Source organism: Glandiceps talaboti, chromosome 20, assembly GCF_964340395.1.
Source record: "Glandiceps talaboti chromosome 20, keGlaTala1.1, whole genome shotgun sequence".
Taxonomy (NCBI): Eukaryota; Metazoa; Hemichordata; class Enteropneusta; family Spengelidae; genus Glandiceps; species Glandiceps talaboti.
Genome location: NC_135568.1, coordinates 11,756,776 through 11,783,201, shown reverse-complemented (window position 1 = coordinate 11,783,201; position 26,426 = coordinate 11,756,776). Strand labels below are relative to the sequence as shown.

At 35.3% G+C, this 26,426-nt stretch overlaps 1 protein-coding gene across 1 annotated transcript in view; it reads right to left on the bottom strand.

The window, feature by feature from the left end:
• The window catches only part of LOC144450678 (titin-like), a 450,019-nt gene that overhangs the window by 347,168 nt on the left and 76,425 nt on the right, over positions 1-26,426 (bottom strand). Inside the window, exons 27-46 of the mRNA XM_078141331.1 lie at positions 25,676-25,948; positions 25,170-25,350; positions 24,717-24,850; positions 23,721-23,901; positions 23,052-23,218; positions 22,171-22,300; positions 18,897-19,190; positions 16,247-16,289; positions 9,956-10,122; positions 8,023-8,226; positions 7,368-7,658; positions 6,902-6,972; positions 6,545-6,691; positions 5,898-6,156; positions 5,389-5,452; positions 4,831-5,010; positions 4,170-4,312; positions 3,390-3,589; positions 1,978-2,085; positions 257-505 (exon numbers count right to left, since the gene is read on the bottom strand). Coding sequence (XP_077997457.1) covers positions 257-505; positions 1,978-2,085; positions 3,390-3,589; positions 4,170-4,312; positions 4,831-5,010; positions 5,389-5,452; positions 5,898-6,156; positions 6,545-6,691; positions 6,902-6,972; positions 7,368-7,658; positions 8,023-8,226; positions 9,956-10,122; positions 16,247-16,289; positions 18,897-19,190; positions 22,171-22,300; positions 23,052-23,218; positions 23,721-23,901; positions 24,717-24,850; positions 25,170-25,350; positions 25,676-25,948 — 3,486 coding nt within the window. The remainder of the gene's footprint in view (positions 1-256; positions 506-1,977; positions 2,086-3,389; positions 3,590-4,169; positions 4,313-4,830; positions 5,011-5,388; positions 5,453-5,897; positions 6,157-6,544; positions 6,692-6,901; positions 6,973-7,367; positions 7,659-8,022; positions 8,227-9,955; positions 10,123-16,246; positions 16,290-18,896; positions 19,191-22,170; positions 22,301-23,051; positions 23,219-23,720; positions 23,902-24,716; positions 24,851-25,169; positions 25,351-25,675; positions 25,949-26,426) is intronic.

Genomic DNA, 26,426 nt, shown 5'->3' with positions numbered 1-26,426 from the left:
TCAGGAGTTTATATATCAACATATATCAATATGACACACACATAGCTACATGTATATAAACCTCAATTGCACAAATGAACAAAATTCTGTTTTTTTCAGTGACACTGTCCAGTGACCAACAAGATCTTCAAAAGCATGTGTTTGGACTAACAGCATCTTCAAAAGTAAATTGTTGGTGGTAGAAGTGACACAAATGTACCACTAGTAGAAAATCATATCAGTATGCTGTAAGTACAGAGTTTAATGAGTACCGTACCTTTGGTTTGGGGTAACCAGTAACTCTGCATGTCATGGTGGCAACACCACCTTCTAGTAATCTGATATTCTTCAAATCTTTTACAAATTCAGGTGCTTTGGCATGATCAAGAGGTATATCACTGACATCCATTTCAGACTCAGTGAGTTCTGTCTCCGTCTCTGTTTCTGTCAACGGAACGCCTGATTTCTTGTCCCGGAAACTGATTTCTGAATGGAGTCTATCTTCAAAAGGTGGAGCTTTGATATCCTGTTTTCAAAAGAAAAATATACAATGGATATAAACACTTACATTCTCCTAAGTTAACACTTCATTAATGGAGAGTTTACCATGCACATTTGGAATGGGGCATACAATGAGATACCACTTTTCTATTGGTTATATCAGGTCATGTGGGTGTCACATGGACATCATTCAAATGAACCAATAGGAAAGAACAAGTTTGGGGGAATGATGTATGGAACAGTGAATATATGTGTAGATTACTGTATTACTTTCAATACTGAAAATAAACGAAGTGGAAGTATCTGATATTTTATTTTTGGTGTTGATTGATGAAATTAATGTTTAAATTTTATCTAAAATAATCTGAAATGATAACTTTGATGAAATATAATGTAGACTGTATGATGAAGAACATGATTACAGTTTACAATCAGCATCCTATGACACTGATCATGTGACTACTAACACCTTTCTATTGGACACATCAGGTCACATGGATATCACATGGACATCATGTGAATATGTGAACCAATAGGAAAGGGCAACAGTTCTTGAAAATCAGATACAATGAATGTAATTTGGTAATTCTTTGAGACATAACATTTGAAAGATAGGTGTATTCACATGATCGTGGGTGTGTGTTTTATGATAAGTTTATTCTGAAAAGGAAAAGAAATGATTGATATTATTAGATAATATACACACACAACATGCACTAAATTAAATGTTTCAGTTCATTATATATTTGACAAAAAGGTGCAGTTAACATTATCCAAAAACACAGCTTGCAAAACTGCTGCTTAAAATACGAGGAAGATATGGTGGGAAATAATAGTGCAGGTTCATGACACCACCACATGCATATCACATGCACAACACATGTTCTCTTGTGCTATTACCATGAGATTCCACATGTGCATCTCATGACCAACACATGATCACATGATGTTTGTGTAGACAACATGAATTGCGTCCATGATACCCATATGGTGGTTACAGGGTTGTTGGCTGAGGGGAAGATACAAGATGATATGGGTTTTTTTACTTCAAATGCCAAGCTACAAACCCCTTCAGACAAGCTCCTGTCCATGTCAGACTCAGTCAAGCTTAGTTTCTTCTGCCGATAAAATATTTCTTTCTGTAATCGTGCTTCAAAAGGCGAAACTTTGAATTCCTAAGCAGAACAAGCAATATAACCTAAAACAGTTTAATATCTAAGTGCTTAACAACATATTTTAGCTGCAGACAAAATTAACAGCATGCCTGTAAAAAAAATTGTAAGTAGATATTAGTCAATTGCTTGGCAGTATCTCTGTCGTGTCCGAAGACAGTATTCCTCCAGATGTTCGCAATCTTTCTGTACGCCATTTTCAGCATGTACACTCATTGCTTAAGCAAATTTCTGTTAGTAGTGGTCTCCATTTTACTTTGTGACTAGGTTTACTCATATGCTGTTATACATGCTAGTCATGCCAACCCAAGGTGAGTTAACCGACCTCTGACAACGATCTGTCAGCTTCTACATCTGATTCACGAGGACCTTTCTTTTCTCTGAATTCTATCTCTTGGTGTAATCGTCTCTCAAATGCTGGTACTTTATAGTCCTAGAGATAGTGGTAAATAACAGGAATGAAACAAAGCATATAGATTATTCATACAACAGTCAACACTGGAGTAAAGTACTAAAAATCTTTCTCTATGTGCTACACCCGTTTATAGCATCCATATCAAGTGTAAAAGTATACTGTTCAATTGGTTTATTTACAAGCCTAGCATGTGGCCTTTCTAATGTGATCAATTAGAAACTGCAACAGTACACTTGATATGGATGCTATAAACGATTGTGGTACATACAGAAAACACTTTACTTTGGTGTTATAGGTTGTATTTACACACTTTTAAAAAATCGTTGATATATCATTACACCGTGGACCTATTGTGAGTGTATCACTGAACTCATGATGGGTACGCCCTCACTTTACTTCTCGGGATACAAGTTTATAAACACTTAAAGAACTATCCAATATAAATAACGATTACTATATTAATAGAGTTGGGTAATTCTGATAAATTTTCAATCTATACATATCAAGCATTAAGCTTTAAAGGGGAACACAACTGTAAAACATGCCTGCAGTACTGTTCCCCTCTAAGATGTATTAACATTAAAGCTTGCTGTACAAATTATTTTTACTTCACTTGGATAAATGCTACTGTAACAACACAAAAGACAAACAGACTTAAACTTGCTGGCATGCCTTTGAAAAGAAAGCAAAACAAAACATAAGAAATAAAAAAAAAATCACGCCATCACTTTCTTCTGAAGCTGTAAACTAGAAATTATTATTAATGCTTAAGGAAGACTATGAGTTAGTTCAGGACTGCCACATCTTACTTGTAAGTCTGGATGCTTCAATATTATGAAATAAAGTTAGTATTAGTCATACCAAGCATCAGTTTGGCGGACAAACTATGCAATAGATATATATTTCTAATTAAGTTTAAGGAGCCATAACTTAGTTAGAGATGGGGTTAGACCCCCTAATATACACTTAATTTGCATCTGTAATGAATGGTCCACTATGCTGCAGTTGATAAGCAACTATGTGGTCTGCTATACTGCAGCTAACCAGCAAGTGGTCCACTAGCTGCAGTTTACCAACAAGTAAGTGGTCCATGATGTTGCAGTTATTGAGTATTAGTGAGTAAACCATGTTACTGCAGTTGGCCAGTAACTGAGAGGACCACTCTGTTGCAGTTCAGCAGCAACTATGTGGTCCACTATGCTGCAGCTAACCAGCAACTAAGTGGTCCACTATGCTGCAGTTAACCAGCCACTGGTGGCAACAAGCATAAGTTAGTAAATTCATGTAAACATTGACAGCGAACAAACAAACAGAATACAAACCTCATCATATAGGATAGCACTATCCACATCACTACCGCTGTCATACCGTTGTACTTTGTCAGTGGTAGGAGACATAGGTTGTGATCTTTTACGTTGTTGTAGTCTGCCTTCAAGTTCTCTACTGATACTATCACGTTGACTTTTCTCTAGTTCTTCTTTCTGTCGTAACTGTTCACGCTGATTCCATAGTTCATAATGGCCTGTAGACAAATATACAACATTATAACAATACATGAGCCAGGTTCAACAAAAAATATGGAATAAATACCCAGTACTCTGGTTGTTCTACATCACGGCAACGTGCGTCTATGTCACAACAACACATGCCTACATCATTGGTTCTGCTGTGTTTGAAATAAAATACTCAAAATTGCCATTACTTTCCCCAATTATTTTTCATATTACCGACTAGATGGCATAATTATATCATTCCCCAATATTTTGCTTCATTCAGCCGGAAAGTAGCGACTCATAGTGACATGCGCCCCTTAGGTCACGAGTATTTTCCTTGGCTGAATATAGAAAAATATTGGGAAATAATATAATTAAATTGCATATTTTTCAAAAATTAAAGTTATTCACATGTCAAACTAAACTGTGTTTTATTCTACGACAGCCAAACTCACAGTGACCTGTATGCATCAATAAATCACACCTTTTTAAACATTAAAATGATTCTAACTATCTATTCATCAAAACAAGCGAAGTACTCTTCTCTATATGAAAACTGTTTTAAAAAAACTATAAGAAAACCAATTCAATATTAATTTTGAGACATACTTTCAGCTAGTAATGGTGCTTTGGTAGTAGCTTCACCAGACATATTGACAGCTGTACATCCGTATTCTGCTATGTCTTCTTCTAACATCATTCTTATTGACATCTGAGCCACACCACTGTGTTCATTAAATTTCATTGTAATTCTGAAACAAAATAAACAAACGATAAGTTATAAATAAAGTGTCACATTGAAATTTGGTGCTTCAGCCACAACGTTCCAAATACTAATGTTATGTGCATTTTGAAAATTGTTGAAATTAGTTTTTGAAAAAACATCAAATTTCAATGCATCAGGATTTTGGGTTATTTTTAGTGTTCAAATTATTAGAAAACAAAGACAAAACCGGTTGTTTCAAAAGAGAAGTTTTACTTGTGGGTACAATACATGTACAAAACATGTACAAAGACTGTACAAAGGGTGGACAAAGTATGTACAGAGCATGCATAGAAATAGCATGTACAAATCATGCACTGAGTATGTAGAGAAAATGTACAGAGCATGTACAAATTGTGTACAACACATGTACAAAGCATGCACAAAGCATGTAGAAACATATACAAGGGAAGTACAAAGTGTGTAGAAAATATGTAGAAAGCATGTAGAAAGCATGTACAAAATGTGTAGAAAACATGTACAAAGCATGTAGAAAACATGTCATACCTGAATCCACTTCTGATTGGTTCACCATCCCTAAGCCAAGTTACTTCAGGCATGGGGTTCCCTCTGACTTGGCAGTCAAAGCGAGCCTCACCACCTTCAATAAATTTACAGGGTTGTAATCTACGTACAAATACTGGTTCCTTTGTTTCTTTGACATCAACCATTGGTTGCGTATCAGGCCTACAAAAAATAAACAATAAACAAACAATAAATAAACAAACAAACAAACAAACAAACAACAAACAAACAAAGGTATCTTTGATATTGATCATTGTATTCAATTCTCAAACTTTGATGCCTTTTTGTTTTCACATTAACCATTGATTAGAAACTAGGTCTACAAAAAAAACAACCAATAAACTGAGTTTTTTTAACATCAGTCTTTGGCTAGGCATAAATAACATTATTATGTAGCATAATGCGTTAACTTGTGTCTGCTGAGAGCTAGAAAACTACATACAAAAAGTTTTGACACAGAATGCAGACTTTATACTTACACAGCTGCTACATGTGATGGAGCTGCTAACAAAATGCAAATAAATCTGAGTTTATACTTACGCAGCTGCTACAGGTGATGGAGCTGCTAGTTTAGGTATCTTTTCTGGTGGTGGTAATGCTTTTTCTGAGGAGAACAAGAAAAATATTAATTTGATATATTTTCCTGTATCTGACAAGAACTTAAAAATGTTATCCTGTTCCTTTTGATGTAATACAAGAAATTTGGAGGCTCAACATCTTTATTTTAGGGTATCAATTTATTTTCTCATTGAGTTAACAAATTATTCATCAGTGATTTTAGATTTTAAAATGAGTTGATTTTAATAACATTTTGACCTCAATGTAAAGAATTTGAAAGATCTGGGATTTTTTTCTTGATTTTGACTGAGAATGTGGTTGTGGTTTCTTGACTTAAGTAAAAGCAAAAGTATAGGACTTATACATTATGTAGTATGACTTCTGTATTTCTGGATTGTATGGGTACTTCTACATTAAGTGTGGACAGTCTACCTGATAAACAAGAAAGTGAAGATAGTTCAAATCTGTTAGAGACAGAGTTAAGTTCTTACCTCGCACTGTCATATAACAAGTAGTAGATTTACTTCCCGCTGAATTGGATGAGGTACAGGTGAATTTTCCAGCATCATCCAGGAATACTTCTGGAATGGATAACATACAGACGTCGCCGTCTTGCTTGATATCAAAGTCCATGGACGGTTCAATAAGTGTTCCTTCACGATACCACCGGGTTTGTGGTGGAGGTTGTCCTCGTACTATACACTCTAGTGTAACTGAATCACCTTCTAGGACACTTATATTCTCCAGTGGCTGTACGGAACAAAGAAGGCACAAACGTTATCTCACAGATAGGAAGTCTGGGTCATAAAGGTTATCTCAAAAAAGATTTACTAAGTCTGGATCGTAAAACTGAACAGAATTGCAAGGTTCATAGTTCTGAAGGTTTTACACTCTTGCTTGAGTCAAATACTGTTTGTAAACAGATCCCAAATTTTTCGCTGACGTCAACGTCATCATGGGTACATTATACTATATGGAATTACTACATATCATAACGTCTCTAGCAGACTACAAATTAAAAATTTGGGGGAATAAAATCAAAAAATTTTGCTGTCAAGGTGTCAAAATTTTATTGGAAGATCATATCTATGGTGTTTACTAAGAATTGTTGTCAAGGAGAGCGTAGTCATGGTGATACCTTAGTAAACACTGGTGGTGATCTCTGAGGTAGTTCTGGTGCCATGGGAACAGCTTCATCTGTTGGTACCCGTTGTGGTGTCACAACTTCTACTGGAATTGGTTCTTGAGTGGTGGTTACTTTTGTGGTGGTTGTAACTTGCGTAACCTGTACATGAAAATTAAAATAATTACAGTATGAACCTAGAGGGTCTACACTAAATTTAGCTCCCTATCTCATCATTGATACACCATTCCCAGCTCCAACTGGTCACTGTGTGGTAAATCAAAGGATATGTTCAAAACAGATACATGTAAGAACTTAGGTCTAAACATATCCACTGATTTCTCCAAAGTTAGATTGTGTGGGATTTCTTACCTCTTCAGTTGTCATGGTAACACTTGGTTTTTCATCTTCTGGTGGGCTTTCTGACTCAGATGATGATTCTTCTACAGAGTGGACAACAAAATACAAACATTTTGAGAAATATTCTATAAAATTTCTTTCTCATGATATATTTTTATTTTAGAAAGTGTTAATATAAAATATCTTCTCAACAAGATTATCCAACAACAGGAAAACATCTGATTTCTTCAATTCTTTGACCAGCTTTTCCAAACAGTCTACTTTGAACTGCCAAATTATAATCCTAATCTGATCTGGGCATGCTAGATTAGGATCAAAATATCCATGTGGAACATAGTTGTCTGAAAGAGCTATAAGAAAAATTTGACCTAAACAAACGATACGTTTTAATCCCAACTGCTGAGATAGTAGTAGGTAATCCAAGACAGTGGTATTCAAACACTGGGGTTTAAAAACCATTAGAAATGTTATGACTTACTTTTGACGACAATGTCAGCAGTACAATCGGTTACACCTGCTGAGTTTTCAACAGATATAGTGTAAGTACCGGCATCGTCTTCTTTAGCTGCAGGTATAAGCAGCACACATAGGTCTCCATCTCTGCTGATAATCCTATGTGGTGGCGATGATTCAACTTTCTTATGATTTTTAAGCCAGGTTATTTCAGGTTTAGGTAATCCTTTCACTTTGCATTCTAAACGTACTGGCTTTCCTTCTGTCACTTCACGGCTGTGTAAGCGGTGCGCAAATTCAGGCGGCTCAGTTGCACCTAAAATTTGATAAAAATTAGTAATTATAACAACAATTTGACTAAATTCTGCTCAAACATCATATGAAATTGTCATATATTTACACAAACTCAAAAAGTGAAAAAATTAATTTAAAATCTGCAAAAAAAAATAATTTTGATTAAATTATTTTGGCGGGAAAATAAGTCAACATACCTCTCACTACAAATTTTTGGTGGGAAAATAACCTCACTATAATCAGTTTAGCAAGAAAACAAGTGAATGTAACTTTCACTACAAAATATTTTGGAGGGAAAAATAAATGAACTCACTACAAAATATTTTGGAGGGAAAAATAAATGTACTCACTACAAACAATTTTGGCATGATTATATGTGAACGTACCTCTAACTACAAGCTCAGCATGGGTAGTTGCTGTGCCTGCAGAATTTTTAGCTGTACAGGTTATTTTGCCCGCATCTTCATCGAATACTTCTGGTATAACCAGGGTACATTTGCCTTTATCACGATAGATTGTATAATCTGGGGAGTCTTTCTTCTTCAGCTCTATACCCTGCATACGCCAGACGATGCTCGGCTCAGGGGTACCTGTGAAAATCAAATAAAAATGTTCATTTACCTCAGTCATAAACTTTACATGTTGAAATATTTAAAAGTTCTTTGATAAGTGTTACAAAATCATATCAATGTCTTAGAAGGACATAAATACAACTGCATTAAAAACAGTCATCCTTAACCATCTGACCAATCTTTATTTTGTGCATATACAACACATGGGACAAAAAAATAAAGTAGTAACTTCACTTCACACATTCACATATTTATCAAGAAGTAAACTTGTAAAATTGTGTCAAAATATGAACCGTAGGAAATACTCTGTTTTTCATCATGAAATGGCATAACCCACAGAATACAAGATCATGTTGCCAAGGTCAAAGGTCACTAGAACTCAGGGATAACAAAGTTGCTATGGAAACCCCTGTCTATGTGTGATGCTTCATTAGTACTCACTAGGGATCCCAAAACTGGCATCAACTATTGTTTTGATACTCAAGTCATGTAAATACACTACAACCAAGACAGTGGAATTTGGAAATGAGCAAACAAGAAAAAGACCAAGCGATTTGAACTCTGGCAAACATGGATCACTATAAATTATCACTTAATACTATCAATAATATAACCTAGACCTACATGTAAGTAAATGTATTGTATAACACAATTCTGAAACTTGATTCTTTTTATGACTTTTTCCACTGTAGGTTATACTTGAAGACTATGTACTTGGTAAACCAGATTAGAGTTAGTAAAGTCTTTGGGATACCATTCCCTTTATGAGTCTTTCCCTTCTAGGTTATTTGAAGACAATGTACACTTGGTAAACCAAACTACAATTAGTCTTTGGGATACCATTCCCTTACTATTCTAGGTTATTTGAAGACTATGTACTGGGTAAAACAGACTAGAATTAGTATAGTCTTTGGGATACCATTCCCTTTATGACTCTTACTATTCTAGGTTATCTGAAGACTATGTGATTGGTAAAACAGACTACAGTTAGTAAAGTCTTTGGTATTCTTAGTAGTCTACAGGGATACTATTCCATTTGTGATTTCTTTTCATTGCAAGTTATTTGAAAGTTATTTGAAAGTTATTTAAAGACATGTAAATAGTTAAACAGACTAGCATTAGTAGAGTGTTTGGTATTCTTAGTAGTCTATGAACATACCATTCAAATTGAGATTTCTTTTCAAGTTATTTGAAAGTTATTTGAAGACATGTTTATCACTTTAAACAGACTAGAATTAGTCAGGTTTTAGGCATTTAAAGTAGTCTATATGGATACCATTCCAAAAATAAAATATATAGAAATGTTTTTCTATTAAGAATAATTTTCAAAAGAATGACAATGAATTTTCACATAAATGGGCAATATTCTATAAGGGTCAAAAGTACGTTGAGTGCAAATATGGCTTGGATTTTTGACAGGTTAATTAGCAGGCTTTTTTTCAAATAAGTTCAATTATTACTCAGATATTGTGTTAGTGTGGTTTTTTGAGCAAACGGCAATCAAAATGTCATCTCAGTACATGAACTGATACAGACTTGAGGTCAAAGGTTATTGACTGACTACTCAGGAGGTTACTGACACAACACATGCACTTTTAAATACTGATCTGTATACTGCCTCAAAGCAAACCACCAACATCACAGTTGACTGACTGTAACTATTCCTAGGTCGGAGGTCAATGGTTACTGACTGACTACATGTAAGTCAGAGGTTACAGACACAACACATGCATTCTTCAATACTGACCTGTAACTACTGCCTCAAAGCGAACCTCCTTTCCTTCGAGAGCAGCTTGATTTTCTAGCGTAGTGGTGAACTGTGGCGCCTCTTCTTCTTCTGTTTCGACTTGTGGTTGTTGTGACATGATTGTTCTTGTAAACTTGGTGGTCGTCACAGTAGTCTGGGGTTGGAACCTACACCAAAGAATAACAACAACACAACATTATGCTTATTATCTACACACGCGGACAACACGATCTTGACTACCATGGATGGAACCCTTTAAATAACATACAACAAGTAGTTATACTTGTATCTTAGCAAACACACCACAAAAATATTACAAGCCAATGTTTGAACCCTTTAGAAAACAACAAAAAAGTTACAAATTTGCAAGTAACTGCAAAGATCAGCCATGTTGGACCCTTCACATGACATCAACAAATTACATCTTCCAACCAAATATCTGGTTTCCATGGTGAAGTTTATCTTCACAAAGTTACCAGACATTTGGTTGAATATTCATAAAACAATACAAACAACACTCATCCATAAATTTCTTGGAGGAGACACCACATTTATCATAAGCAATGGATGGCACATTTATAAAACAATACGACCGTTCACATTAAAACTAAATTTAGTAATGAAACTACGCATATTTTTCAGTGATAACACGAACCTTTCACCAAACAACAATAACAACAATAACCAAAACTCAATTATCTCGGCAACAAAACTACAAATATCTCAATATTGATACATGTAGTTGGTTGGTATCACACTCACAAACTACTTGTTTTAAGTGTTGCCTCAGAATTATAGTTTTACAAATTATCCTTTCTGATAAAACTACTCATTATCACCTTAGTAATGAAACCAAAGATATCTTACAATGATGGCTGGATTCTTTAGAAAACAACAACAACAACAACAACAACAATAAACAATACTTAGATATCTTAGCAAAGAAACCAGCAAACTACAAAAGTTCTCACAATATGAAGAACCCTTGTACCCTTGTTTGCACTGTTGTTTCATAATGTTTTTTACAAAATTATCCTTTCCAATAAAGTACCATTTTTCATCTTAGCAATGAAACCATAGATATCTTGCAGTAATAGCTGAATTCTTTACAACACAACAAACATGGAAACTTAGGCATCTCAGCAAAAAAAAAACAACACAAAAGTTCTTACAACATTTTAAAACCCTTCTGGGCCCCTTTATAATGGAAAAGCTGATAGGTCTAAAAATAAATTTGTAAAAAAAATATATTATAAAAGAAACTTTGCTTTGTAGAAATAAGAAGTACATGCTTTTTATTACAAAAATATATGTGGAAGTAAATAGCTTTTGCCATACCAAACTACTTAGTCATCAAAAAATGAATTTTTATAAATCTGACTTTGGATATGAACAGTAGGCCAATATTTATTTTCTTTGAAATAAGCAGCATGTACTTGACTAGCTCTGTTTACTATATAAACTTTGACATCGGACACATGATTAAGTTTTCTAACATTGCCTTGAACATAAACAAGAATACAGGGAATGGATCTAAAAATTCTACTGCAGGAAAAATTTAATGAAGTGAATATAAATCTCTGTAATTATTCCATATTGGGTAAAACTGATTCGTGTATTCTGAAAAACCTCTGAAGGAACTATGACTAACCCTGACTAGACACATATAAGAAATATCATGGCATCCGAGGCATGTTACAGAATGAGAATGCCCGTCAAATATCACAGACTCGAACTAGAAAACATCATAAAATTATTCCTCAGAAAGACAGCATATCGGTAAGCAAATCCAAAATTACAGCCAAAACATTGACTAATACCCCCTACCTTACACTTCACATATGTCCCAATCCAAGAGAGAGAGAGTGGGAGAGAGAAAGAGAGAGAGTGAGAGAGAAAACTCCGAAACCAAGAGATTGTAGAATACGGCTAGGGAGCTGAGGTGACTTCACTGATATTTTATCCTAATGAGATGAGATGCCCGGGGTGATGCGTCTCTAACTTGGTGGTAATTTGATGCAAGCTAGATGAGGGTTAGGGATGGCCATAATAGGTGAAATAACTCACTGAGATTCACCAGAAGGGGCCTACAATATCAAGCTGCAGCTTTCACTGTCTCATTACATATCCAACGCTTCAATCGCTAAGGGCAACTACGTTTGTCTGTGACTCAATCATATTGTATGGATGGATCTATAGTCAACATTGGTTTACGAATTCCTTAACAGCAGTACGAACCAGTTCAGTGATTTTTAACTGGTTGAAGAACACCTACATGTACATTTTGCTACTCTATGCAATCTAACATGACCAAACTCTCAATATGGCCTCTGAAGTTTCATCTGACTGTCTGCAGACTGCAATTGACTGGCAAACTTTTAGCTGGTTGAAGAAGATCAATGAATTTGCTATATACTGGAGGCAATTTAACAGGACAACATTACAAACACAGCATCATACTTTCTCCTGAGTGCTTGCAGACTACAGCTAACAGTGAAGTTTTGTGTAATACATGTAGTTGGCTGAGGGTGACCAACACAGTTACTGGATGTAACCTTATGGCCAAATTATAAATATGGTCTCCCGACTGTTTGCAAAGAAGTGGAGGAGAACACAACTTTTTATGAACAAATTATGATCTTCACTGTAGACAGAGAAGATGCTATATTGGTAAGTCAATTTTGTTTGAAAGTTTAGAAGTCTTTGGTACGACAATCTGAACATTCTCAATATTAATGACATGTTTGTAGATTTATTGACGGCTGCAGAAATCTAATATGAAGTGGATATGGCTTTGTAGATATATTTGAAATTCAAACCTCACAGCGCTGAAATAATTTGATAAATATCTCTCTTGATATCAGAGGTCAAAATTCTTCATGTTTTTATACAGATTATTTATCACGGCTGATATGATAAAAAGTCAAACATTCATAATTATCCAACCAATTTCTAAATAAATAATTTTGTCATTAACTATTGGTGAGTCTAAATTCTCATAAATCTTGTAATAGTAAATTTTGTCTTGTCCTTATAACTTCTTGTACCAAGTGTATTTTTATTGTAACCACATACATGCATGTGTCTATGTTTTGGTATCACACCAAAGCTGGCTATCATATGACACAATTTTAACCACATCAGTCTAGACATAGACCCTCCACCACACGGAGGGTCTATGGTCGAGAGGATAAATTTAATTTAATTACATGATATTTGCACAGATTAATATTATTTATGCTGAATTTCCAAGATTCCTTCCTTATTACTATATTGACATCAAAAGTTTTGAACATCAGCAATCATATGTATAAATATTTTCATATATAGATAGAACCTTCATTCTTACATGTATGTGAGTTAATGTTCTATAAAGTCAGACACACATTTGGACAAAACATTTGGGTAAAATTTCTAATTTTTCCGAAACTTTTTGGAGTCCTGCAAGTTAATTTTAGAGTCTAACCAAATAACTTATCTTTATTTATTTATTAATTGAAGTCTCAAGTTAGGATAAAAATTATATTTATAGAAAAATTATAAAAATTGAATCTTCATATGATATTAATATGGTATGTGTAACTTTTTGACAGTTTTTTATTCAATTTTAGACAGGATTGAAAGAAATATTCTTAAACTGTGAATTCATCTCAAAATTTGGAGTTAAAAGTGATTTTATTTGTAAATATTCATAATTTTGTTGCTATCATGTGACAAAGTATCACCTAAATGCATAACTGGTAGTTACAGGCAAATGGAATAGCATGTAAGCATTGAGGCTCACACATAGCTGACAAGGTCAATTGTCCTAAATTCTATCTGATACTAATTTTACTTTTAGCTATCATAAATTCAGCTAAATTATTAATAGCCAAAAACTTTGCCAAAAAATCCTACAAATTTACACAAAACATGGAGAATCTCAAGACATATGTTGTTAAAGAGAAGAAATATATACAATAATTGTCAACTACAAAAGAATGCTAAATCTTGACTTCAATATCCATTTTTTTTTTCAGTTCTGTAGTTTGATGTCGTGACTTGACTACGTAGGGACTGTTGAAACGTCAGCAAATAGTTGAAACATCAGCAAATAGTTGAAACGTCAGCAAATAGGGGAAATATTTGGTAATATATCATACTGGGGATCTATTAATGATATAAACCACAAAGTTTTATTGGTGACAGAATGCAGGAAAGGATCATAGCTAGCAGTGCATGGTATGAGAAGGTTTTGATTTGGTCACATGGTTTTGGTTCTGATTTGGATACAAGCAGCAAAGATTAGCTCATCGAGAGAGTTTTGATTTGGGACTGATTTTGATACAATAAATATAGACGAAAGAAGCCCAAGAATGCAATTGGAAAGCTGGAATGTGAAAACTGAGGACAGATGACAGAATATCAGAACTGAAAGGCTGAGGTTTTTGATCACTATATGACCAGAGATCACAATTTTGTCTAATACAATGCAAAAAAGATAGGACCCCAAGAATGAATTTGGAATGGCTAAGAAGCCAAAAAGGCAGATATTCTACCCACTGTGAAATTCTACCCACTGTGAAATGGGGTATTTTAGCCCACAGATGGATAAGTTTGCCATGGAGGAGTTGGCCTGTGACTACGTTTGTGTACATCAATGTCACCTGGATGTACCTGAGACTATGCTTGGATTAGCCTTTTCATTACTATGACTTCACAATGTGTGCAGAACAGAACGATTGGACATTTGGATTCACAAGAATTCACAACAAATAACTGGTGCAATAAAGTATCGTGACATGAACTAAACTAGACATCTGGAATTCTATTCATTGAGATAATGATAATTGACTTTCAATGAAATCACAATCTGCACTAAACTGATATTAAAAACAGCATTCTTTCTTGACTGGACTAAAGTACATGTTACTGGTACAGTAAAGTAATTTGGCTTTCTTGTAAGCTTCAGTTGTTATTTTGTTCTGTGTTTTGTTCAACTTTGCAAGTTACACGTTGTTTAGTCTGTCAATTATAAGCTCAGCTGGAGAGATTGTGATCACACCACAACTACCAAGCATTGACATTTCAACTTTAATTGATGCTGTGAATATCATTGACTTTGTGTTTGTGTGTGGTTGTCATTTTATTTTGTTTCATAAAAACAATAACTGAACAATTTGAAATCGCAAACACACACCAAACACAACTGTCCAGTCAAACACATACTAACACTCACCTATACACACAACTGTGATATACCATACAAACAGAACATTTCAACAAAAGTAAAATTTAAAATCAACACAAATATTCATCTGAAGAATCAACCAATCAGCAAAACTGATAATCAAATGCACAGTCATCTGTGTTAATCATCAACCAATCAACAAGGGCCATCTGACATCAAATGGACCCCTCAGCCTACTGATATTTCCACTTTAATAGCCATCTTAAAACCCAATAAAAGTTCAAGACATGTCAAAGGTCGTTACTAAATATAAACAGACTTAGCACATGCTAGGAAATACTTGTAATAATTTGAGGATAATTAATAGCCGACACTGTGGCATAAATATTTTGATTGACTACACAAACAGGGAGGCACATCTCAAAGTCCACATTTCAACAAATGTAACAAACAGGGTCAGATGCTGACAATATAACACACATTTTTGATATTATGAATGTCAGAATATTTGCAGTGATACAGATATGCAAATTTACAGAGCAAATTCTGGGACATATTTTGAGAAGAAGACAGTTCAAATTTCAAGTCTTAGAAATGAAAAACCCATCAGATTCTTCAGAAGAAAAGTCCATATTTCAACAAATGTATTAAAGGATGGTCGGATGCTGACAATAGAATACTCAACACGTTTCAAACTGAATGTGTTATGATATAGATATGTAAATTGCCTAAATAAACTTGAGGTCAGGACTTTGAGATGATGGGAAGTTCAAATTTCAATATAAAATGAAATACACATCTTGAGAGGCAAATTCCGTATTTCAATCAAATGTAACACATAGGGCCAGATGCTGACAACTACCAAACACAAAATAACCAAACAAGTTTTCAACAGAATATGCAGTGATTATGTAAATTGACTAAATGAACTTGAGGTCAAATTGAAATATGGGAAGTTCAAATTTCTATGAGTGAAATAAATAGGTTTGTACACTGACCACAACTAATACACAGTATGAAATACCAAAATTTCAGAAGTCTGTACTGTGGTTTACCCATTTCAATCAACAATGCAAACAAGGTCATGTATTCCATAATTATAGAAAAAGAAGATCACATACCTTGGATAGAATTCGGGTTGGCTCGCTGGACTGGCGGGAACAGCTGTAGAGAGAAGGGATTAAAAATAAACATACCATCAGCTGGACATGCTTGAGTATGAGTGAAGCATTGGAATGTTAAGTATGCAGCCCACTCATAACTATGCCAGCTATGGAGAGAATACGTGGTATTTTCAGGATGCATGTGTATGTTGTGTGCTACCCTGGGAGCTATCAAAAGTATCTCAGATACAAGGCAATGGTTCTCAATGCAACTAGTCTGTATGTTTTATTATTTCATTGCTCATACTTGCAATGATTTGCCCATATACATTTGTGAGTTCTGCTTGGGGAATAAAAAAATATGTACTGTCATTCCTTTTCTCATACATATTTTTGAGCTTTCCATGGGGGAAGTACATCATAGCATGTCATACTTTGACATATGACTTATCATTTCTGAACCACATATCTCCACTGCTTTCTCTCACACATTTGCAAGCTCTCTTTGGGGCAAATACAAACTATGTTCAACTTCCGTCATTAACTATTTGTTATCATTTCTTTGCCGATATTGTCAACAAGTTGTTCATATATACATGTATTGGTGAGTTACCCTTGGGGGAATTACAAAGTATGGTTGACTGTATTGTATTGTATGCCTTGTTCAGTGTCATTTCTTTACACATATCCACCAAACTGTCTTCACTCAAACATTTCACTGTACACTATTTTACCCACAACTCCCTCTGGATTGTACTCTCACACATACACTTCTTCATCTCAGACAAATCTCACTTTTTTTCTAAACAACTTTTTTGTCATTTTCAAATTGTACTTTTGTCATAGATGAGTTTCTGAATACCCATTTCATCAGTTCAAATAACGATTTTTTTTTATAGAGATAGAAATCTGATAAAGTTTTTCACACTTTCTTGAAAGGCCAGTGTTCTCAACAGATGAAAAAAATTGAGGGTGGCTAATTTGCATATATATTAGCATACTAATTTGCATTATATTTGCATAAATGTGCCTTGGGCATGCAGAATATTAACAAGGAAACTAGAAAAAATATTTGCATTGGCAAGATATTGATTTCTCTGAATAGGTATAACAAAAGGAATTTACATGTTAAGAATCTCTATACATACTGACTACCCAAGTTAGTGGTTACTTGATGTTCAAAAGTATTAAATTCAAAACATGTGTTTTGTTTTGTTAATTGTTGGTCCATTTTTATGCACAATTTGCAACTTTCTATTCAATCTTAATTATAGTTTTGATACATATTATTCAAATGTAATTTGCCTTAAATGTTAAAGATCCAAGAATACAAATCAGAGAGAGCTATGAATAAAATATTATACAGTGCATTTGTAAGTAATGTTTGGGAGAGATACAAAGCATATTATATTGTATTTCTGAGTTTTATCATTTCCTTTGCACATATCCTCCACTACTTTCTCTCATATATGCAAATGCAAGTCTGGTGGAGGTGGGGGTTTCTCTCATATGTATAGATATGCGAGTCCGAGTCTTCTTTTCTTTTTCTTTTTTTTTTCTTTTTTTTTTCTTTTTTTTTTGGGGGGGGGGATACAAAGTATAAATATTATCTGTCATTTTTTTTTTATCATTCCTTTCCACATATTCTCAACCACTTCCTCTCATACATATATGTAAATCTTTTTGGAGGAAGAGGGAAGGGGTTTCTCTCTTGTACAGGGGGGGGGGATACAAAAGTATAAATCTTGTGTCACATTTCTAGGTTTTTTATCATTGTTTGCACATATTGTCCATCGTTTTCTCTCAGACGTTTGTACACCCTCTTTAGATGAAATACAAAGTTTGTAGTTGTTGGAATAAAAGATACCTTTCATGGATATTTGACCAGATGTGTGTTGTGTGTTGAAGCATGTTTCAGAACTAAAACACAGGAGACTAAAGACACAAAACAGTCTACAATTTCTTTTTGACATCTGTACAATCTGAAAATTGTGTATATTCCAAACATAATAACGTCATTGATTTGTTGGAGATCAGATTGTACTTTTAATCATCTTGTATACTTCCACAATGATTTTTTGACTGTGTGAACTCCAATATTGTATCACACTGTACTGTCATGAACTGTGTTGCATTGTCATATATGATATTGCCCCATTTTGTTATGAGGTAGTGAACTATATTGTACTGTTCCATATATACTGTATGGTACTGTCCTGTACTATACTGTTGTGTCATGTGCCATGTCCTGTCCTGTCCTGTACTATACTGTTGTGTTGTTTGTTGTGTCATGTCCTCTACTGTACTATTATACTGTTCCGTACTATACTGTTGTGCCATGTGTCTTGTCCAGTACTGTACTGTACTATTATACTGTTCTTAATATACTGTACTGTACTGTACAGTACTATACTGTTGTGTCGTGTCCTGTACTATACTGTTGTGTCATGTGTTGTGTCCTGTGCTGTCCTGTACTATAATGTTGTGTCGTGTGTTGTGTCATGTCCTGTACTGTACTAGTATACTGTTCTGTACTATACTGTTGTCATGTGTCGTGTCCTGTACTGTCTGTACTGTACTATACTGTTGTGTCGTGTGTTGTGTCCTGTGCTGTCCTGTACTGTACTATTATATTGTACTGTACTATACCATGCCATGTGATACTTACGCTCTACAAACAATGCTGCAGAGCATGAAGTCCGTCCAGCTTGATTCACAGCTTGACACGTGAATCGTCCTGCATCTTCATCAAACACTTCAGCTATTACCAGGGAGTGGTAATCTCCAGCTGCCAGGATCTGATAATCACCAGGAGTGACCGGTTTACCATTCATGAACCATGTCACTTCTGGGGCAGGTTCACCAATCACTCGACATTCAAATCTACAAGAGCCACCCTCCATCACACGAAGGTCAGTAAACCTCTTAATAAATTGGGGAGCAGTTGCTGGGGGCTTGGCACCTGTAGATAATGATAACAAGCGACCTATCGGTCAGAATAGCTCCGCTGTTTTTTTTTTAAATTTAATTTTTTATTTTGGTGACATGTAGAAGTGGTTCAGGTCTTCAGCTCTTCGAGTCACTATGCAGTTTTGTTTTAGCGATGCAATAAAGTGGTTAGTGGTTTCATATGTCTCACTATAAAACACATTTTACACAGAAGTTGGTAATGTATTGTACTTTTATACCATAGTCACCATTTTATAACAAAAATCTACTGTTATGAAAAATTGCACAAAATCTCAGAAAAAAATGACTGGGAAATGCACACAAGAAAAAGAAAAAAAGAGGATTTTGAGGTTGGCTATAAGTAATTCCAGTGTCTTACAGCTGTAACCCTGGAAAATTTTAATGAAGAATGAAATAAACTAGGGATCTAAAATAATTTTGAGGCAATTTGAATTTCAATTTTCTAACAAATTTACAAAGTCAACAACATTCAACTTGTTCTAGTTGTGGTAGATATATATAGGGAAGAAATGTATTAATCGCCATCTTAGTTTCCGTACGGCGACAATCTCAAGTACCCGGAAGAGAGTCATTCTCAGCCATACGTTACAGTGGTAACACTCGTTCATGTTCGGTTACCTTTCACAAAGAAAACACAACGAAATGGTTGAAATGATCTTTTTTTAATTTCTTTTCATCACAACAACAAAATCTGCGTGATCAAAAGTGTTGTAAACTAAACCAGAAAGAATTATCGGACTGGCTAAACTTCCCGATGAACTGGAAGGTCCTACTACTTCCAAGTAAGCCTCGATAGTACTATAGTACGTGAGAAAATCGTCTCAAACTAGCGATACAACTTTCAAAATATAACTTGACATGTCTTCATTTGTTAGAGTTATACAATTCAAGACGGGTTTTCACTCGAAAACAACAATTCTGTGAATAATGACAGTGACACTCTGAACGCAGCGATTTCTCGGACGATGTTACCACTGTAACGTATGGCTGACAACGACTTGCTTCCGGGTTAGTCCCTCGTGCATACGGGTGGATTGTCGGCGATTAATACATACATGTACATCGTCTGATATTTTAATTCACAGTGTTTTTTGTGACCGGCGCCTGTCAGCAGACTCTGCCATTTTTTTTCATCATTCCATTGTATTTAAACCTTGTACTTGACATTTCGCAATATTTATAATTCTCAACAAAATACCTCAACATGCCTCACTTCGCTCGTACTCAAAGCAGCCCCGCACGTAGTCCTGCTTGCATACGGAGGAATTCGGGACTCGATTCTGACAATTGTCCCTCCCCCTCCGGTGTTTAGAGTCAAGTCAGTAATACAGACTCGTGCACCCGAGGACTACCCCGCGCGGTATGATCACTGACACTGATGACATGATGAGAGAGAACCTTTTCGGATTTACATGTAAAATGGGGAAAGATACGCAAAACATAATGCAAAGTCTGAAGCCAAATTAAAGTTGTAATTATTTTAATTATTTTTACTTGCCAAATATTTGCATTTTGGAAAGGCAAGACACGTTCATGTCGTTTAACTTTACATGTGAACTGTCGGCCATATTTAAACTTCAACCGCATGCCTGGCATGCCCTTCCTTACAATTACGCAAGTTGTCTGAATTCTGGTTCACTGTCATTCCAAATTGCACGACAATATAGAATTAACCACAAGTTACATGTTATCTGAAAACATCACACTTTTATAGTGGGTCTGAAGTGTGATTTTAGTGAGTACTAAGAACGTCCTGTGTTGATACTCAAGATACTTGCTGTGGAAAATCGCTCGGTCGAATGAGGTCACCTTCAGCTTCTGGTCGAATCAGGATAGAGTATGCAAATGAGGATGTTGCGGATTGGCTGATAATGTAGAAGGGTGCAGAATTGGATTTGAAGTTTACAACCCTGTTTCGAACAAACGCTTGTCATTTGGGCGCCCAATGCGTAGAATTATGACTATAGCACATATTACATTGCTTGTTTGACGTCAATAGTGTCTTTTGAAAAGTGGCAGTTTACTTAAAGTCTCGTCGACTGATTTCCAATATGGCGTCGGTCATTATGCTCATTAACATATTCATTTTTTTTTCAAATTACAAAAAAAAAATCATAAAAAATAAAAATGAGGATGTGCTGACTTGAAATTAACAAATCTGAGTAAGCTACCCCCTGCGCATCAACACGCCAGATATCAAAGCAATCTAATAAGAGGTTTTCAAGGAGTTGATGAAAATGACATTTTATGAAAAAAAATCATAAAAAATTGAAAATGGCACAGATCAACTTGGCATGAACAAATCTGAATAGCCTCCCCCCAGGGAACATGCACACCAAATATCGAAGAATTCCGACTGTCACTTATGGAGTAGATAGTAAAAATATAAAAGTTTGACGGACACCTATGATTCACTCTACTCTCTATACCTCAATACCCACCTATACCTAAAGCTACGCTTTCAGCTTTCGCTGACAGCGGAGCTAAAAAGACAGCAGAGGGGTGTTCAGCCTCTGATACAACTCAGCTATATTTAGAATTTATTTATGAGTTATAATGACAACAGAACATCTACCAGAGTTCACAATGAAAGCATTTCTTTCTAATGCATACACTGTAAACCTGGAAATATTTGCTGAAGACTTATTTTCACTTATTTTGCTGGAAAACAAACGCACAAAAATAAATTGTGACTAACATGTCTTCTTATATATGAACACAATGTACCACAGTGAGTCTGGTAATTAGAGAAAACTAGTCTTGAGAACTAGCTGAAGGCTATAAATTCACAACATTTTCTACTGCTGAAAATAATATTAATAACAATATTGAGCTCCTCTCCAATTTTTATTGAATATATCTTTGATTCCTTGATGAAAAAAGGTCCCTGTTGGAACTAGTACAGGTACTTATCGGTAATAATGCAAATTTTACCAAATTTCCCTCTCTCTGTAATCCTAATGACAACTTACCTTCAACAAAAAGATTAGCTCTACATGTAGTTTCGCCTATTGGGTTGGTTGCTATAGCCATAAAGTTGCCTGCATCTTCAGGAAATACTTCACGAATAAATAATGAGCTCAAATCAGCTTCTGTTTTGATCTAAAAAAAATGAGGAATAAACAACGAGTGTAAGAAGTCAGCTATACATTTAATCTGAATAATGAAGAAATAGTTTTTTTCTCGTTTATTCTCTGTTAAAGACCAGTGTCATATTAGGATTAACATCTAGGTGAAACAAGTTAGTAATGAATAAGTGTTCCTATGTAATCCTTGTGGCTCTTCTGATAAGATAATACTAATGTGAGACCCTGGGATTGAATCATGGGTCTTTAAAGGCCCAGTTCAGATTAGGTTTAAAATCTAGGCATGAAAAACAGTTATCTGGTAGACTTACAGAACAAGTTAGTAATGAACAAAAGTGTTCCTATGTAATCCTTGTGGTTCTACTGATAAGATAATACTAATGTGAGAACCTGGGATTGAATCATGGGTCTTTAAATGCCCAGTTCATATTAGAATTAAAATCTAGGTGTGACAAACAGTTGTCTGACACAGCTATAGAAAAAGTTGGTCCAGAACAAAAGAATGATCCCAAGTAATCCTCATGGCTCCACTGATAAGATAACACAAATATGAGGACCTGGGATTGAATCATGGGCCTTTCAATAGTAATCTAAACACATCCTGTACTTTAACATTGTATTTAGCAATCAATTCTAAGACTCAGTTTGAAATAGGATTAAAATTTAGGGGTGAGAAAACAGTTGTCCAGCATAGCTATAAAAGTTGGTCCAAAACAATGATCCTAGGTGTATGTAACCCGTATGACTCCACTGATACGATAATATACCTGGAAATCTCCGGAATCTTGTATAATAGCACCTTCTCTATACCAGGTAGTATGTGGTAGGGGTAGACCAGCTACTCGGCAGTCCATACGTATACTATCACCTTCTTTGCAATACACATCATGTAACATCTTGGTGAATCTTGGAGCTTGGGCAGGTTTTCTTGGTGCTGTGAGGATCAAAAACATATAGATATTATAAAAATGGACATGTATAACTAATATAGTTTGATAATGTGTATCTTTTTGAGGTGCAATACTGAGATGCAAAATTTGTCCAATATTCAAGCCATTTTTGTACCCATTTCACTACATATAGTTTGTACCGTTATTGAATCAACTGCTCTCCTCTAGAGCAAAACTCAAGAATCCCTGTCACCAATTTGTTAACAAGGTGAAAAAGGTATCATCATGTTAGCACTGACCTAGCCTCGTCTAATGGCCCAGTTTGGACTAAGATAAAAATCTAGGTGTGAGCAACATATGTCTGGCACAGCTATAGAAAAAGTTGATCCAGAACAAAAGAATAATACTATGCTATTCTCCAAATGTCTCCATTGGAACCCTGGAATTCTGCATATCTGACACTAATGATAGCAAATCCTCTCCTTTTTCACTCCTCTCCTATCTCCCATCACACCCCCACCATCCTCCTTCTATCCTCCAACTGACCTTCCACAATAAGTCTAGCAGCAGACCAGGCAGTGCCTCCAGGGTTACTGATTGTAATCTTGTAGCTACCAGAGTCTGCATATCTCACTTTGGTGATAACCATTCCTCTCCTATCTCCATCCACATACAGCTGTATATGAGGACTTGGCATAATTGCCATATCATTTCTAAACCACTTCACCTGAAAACAAACACAGGATGAATTTCTTTCAGAAAACATAATAAAATATTTTACTACAAAAGTTTCACCACAAGGAGCAAGTTTTGTGCTAAGTTCATAATTAATAATAATAATAATAATAATAATAACTTTATTTGCCATGTGTCAAAAATAGCATTGAAAATTGATTTTTCACATGAGCTCATAAAAGAAACAAATCGGGAATAAAACTGACAAAAAAAATAAGAAAGACACAACAGACAATAAAAAACACACACGGTACCAAAATACAATATTAAGACAACATATTTACGTATACATGTTTTCTATCAATAAACATGATTTGGAGGTGGGTTACGACGGTATGTTTTCAATTCATTTGTTTGACTGTTGTTAGCAGGATATTTCAACGACTGATGGATGAATTTAGATGAACTCTGGAAAGATTACCCTTGAGCTAGGAATCCATTTATTAGCTTTAGGTAGAGGTTGAATTGAAGGTTTAGATTTGGTAAAGATTGAAGTCACAGTATTACCAGCAAAAGCTATCAAGATTGAGAGCTTGAGGACACCCTACAGTATGGGGTTAACTTGAATGAGTGAACTGAGCTTGTGTTACTAACCTAAGGTGTGGGGTAGAATGTGTATGTGTGACACTTACCTCAGGAGCTGGGTATAAAAATTGCATATTGTGAACTGAGAGTGTTACTTACCTCAGGTATGGGGTAGAGTGTGTATGTGTGACACCTCAGAAATTGGGTAAAAGTGTGTATGTGTGACACTTACCTCAGAAATGGGGTAAAACATAAATGAACTGAGAGAGTGTTAATAGTTACCTCAGGTATTGGAGTTCCTGATATTCTACATTCTAGTCTGACTGTATCACCATCAGTGATAGCTGTATCTCTCAGTCTCTGGGTGAAAGATGGTGGAACTGTATCATCCTCAGCACTGCTGAGCTCACTCAAACCTGCACAATGACAAAGTTGTATAGAATCATCAAAATAATCTATACATTATACAACCAAAACAAAACTCACTTCCGTATATCTTAACTACACTGTGCCTTTTTTTATTTATCGAGCAATAGTTGAAAGTGTTCTCACTTTCTCCATCACTGTTTGGTATGGCAGTGCCACACAGCAGGAAAAGGCCATCCTTGACAATACAGTCTCCAGACACTTGAGAGAGAACCTTGGGATTCTAGCTGTACAGATATCTTAAATATTCACACTTTCAAAAATCCCTTAGATGGGACACTGAATTAAAAACTGTGAGACTTTACTTACTTATAACTTTAAGTCTGCATACACTTGAGATAGAACCTTGTGGATTTTTAGCTGTACATCGGTAGAGACCAGCATCTTCTAAGTAGACTTTGGTGATAAATAATGAACATTTATCTCCTTCAAATAGCAAATTAAAGTCTTCTGATTCTTTGATGGGTTTATCATTGAAGTACCAAATCACCTGTGAACATTTCATAACAAATAACAGATGGATTAATTATCTGTTTGCACATCTGTCCCTGTCTCTCTTTCTGTCTCTCCTGTGTGTCTGTTTGTCTCTGTGCGACTGTTGTCTCTATGTGACTGTCTGTCCGTCTGTCTCTTTCTCTCATGCATTCTTTCTTGTCTCTCTACCTCTATTTCTCTCTCACACATGCACGCACATGTACATCCACATATGCACCCACCCACCCACCCCACTCACTCACACACACACCCACCCACCCCCCACCCCCACCCCCCACCCCACACACACACACCACACACACACACTGATAAATTCCTACCTCTGGTTCTGGTGTAGCAGTGATGATGCAATCCATTCTTGTTCTCTTGCCTTCAATAATTTCCTGGTCCCGTAAAGGTTGGTGGAATGTTGGAGCTACTGGTTCCACATCTGAAATGAGCTCAGAGTCTGTAGTGAATGGTTCTTCTACTGTCAACTTAGCTTGACTTGTACCTTCGCCAAGTTTATTCTTAGCTACTACTTTGTAGATACCTGAGTCTTCTGGTAAGGCTTCACGTATCACTAATGAATATTCTTCTTTCTGAGACAGAATCTAAAAGATAAACCATAGTCTTAATATATCGTGTACACAGATGCCCAATCAGTCAATAAACTTCACCCCTCATTTTAGTTGTTTATACTTTTTACACATGTTTATCATCTCTTTATAAGTGTTCGTGACTATAGAAATCTGGACTGACTGTATAATAAACAAATTCTTAAATTGAAGCTAAAAAATCAGTGTAGGGCTATTTTTCAACATTTAATGTAGACTGGCACCAATCCCTTTCGAGATTTCTTTTTGTCTCATAATTTTCAAATGTATTGAATTTTTCATTCATTTCAAATTTTGTGAAGGAAAGTGTGGTCTACTTTTTTGTATTTTTCCCAGTTACTAGTAGTTTCTCAATGGTCTTAGTATTAACCCAACTGTTCACAATCACTTCTTCAGGTCGCTATTTCACACACAAGACCACAATTGTGCTTAAAATGTTTTCTTCAAATAAAGAGTGAAACAAGTCCTGAGACTT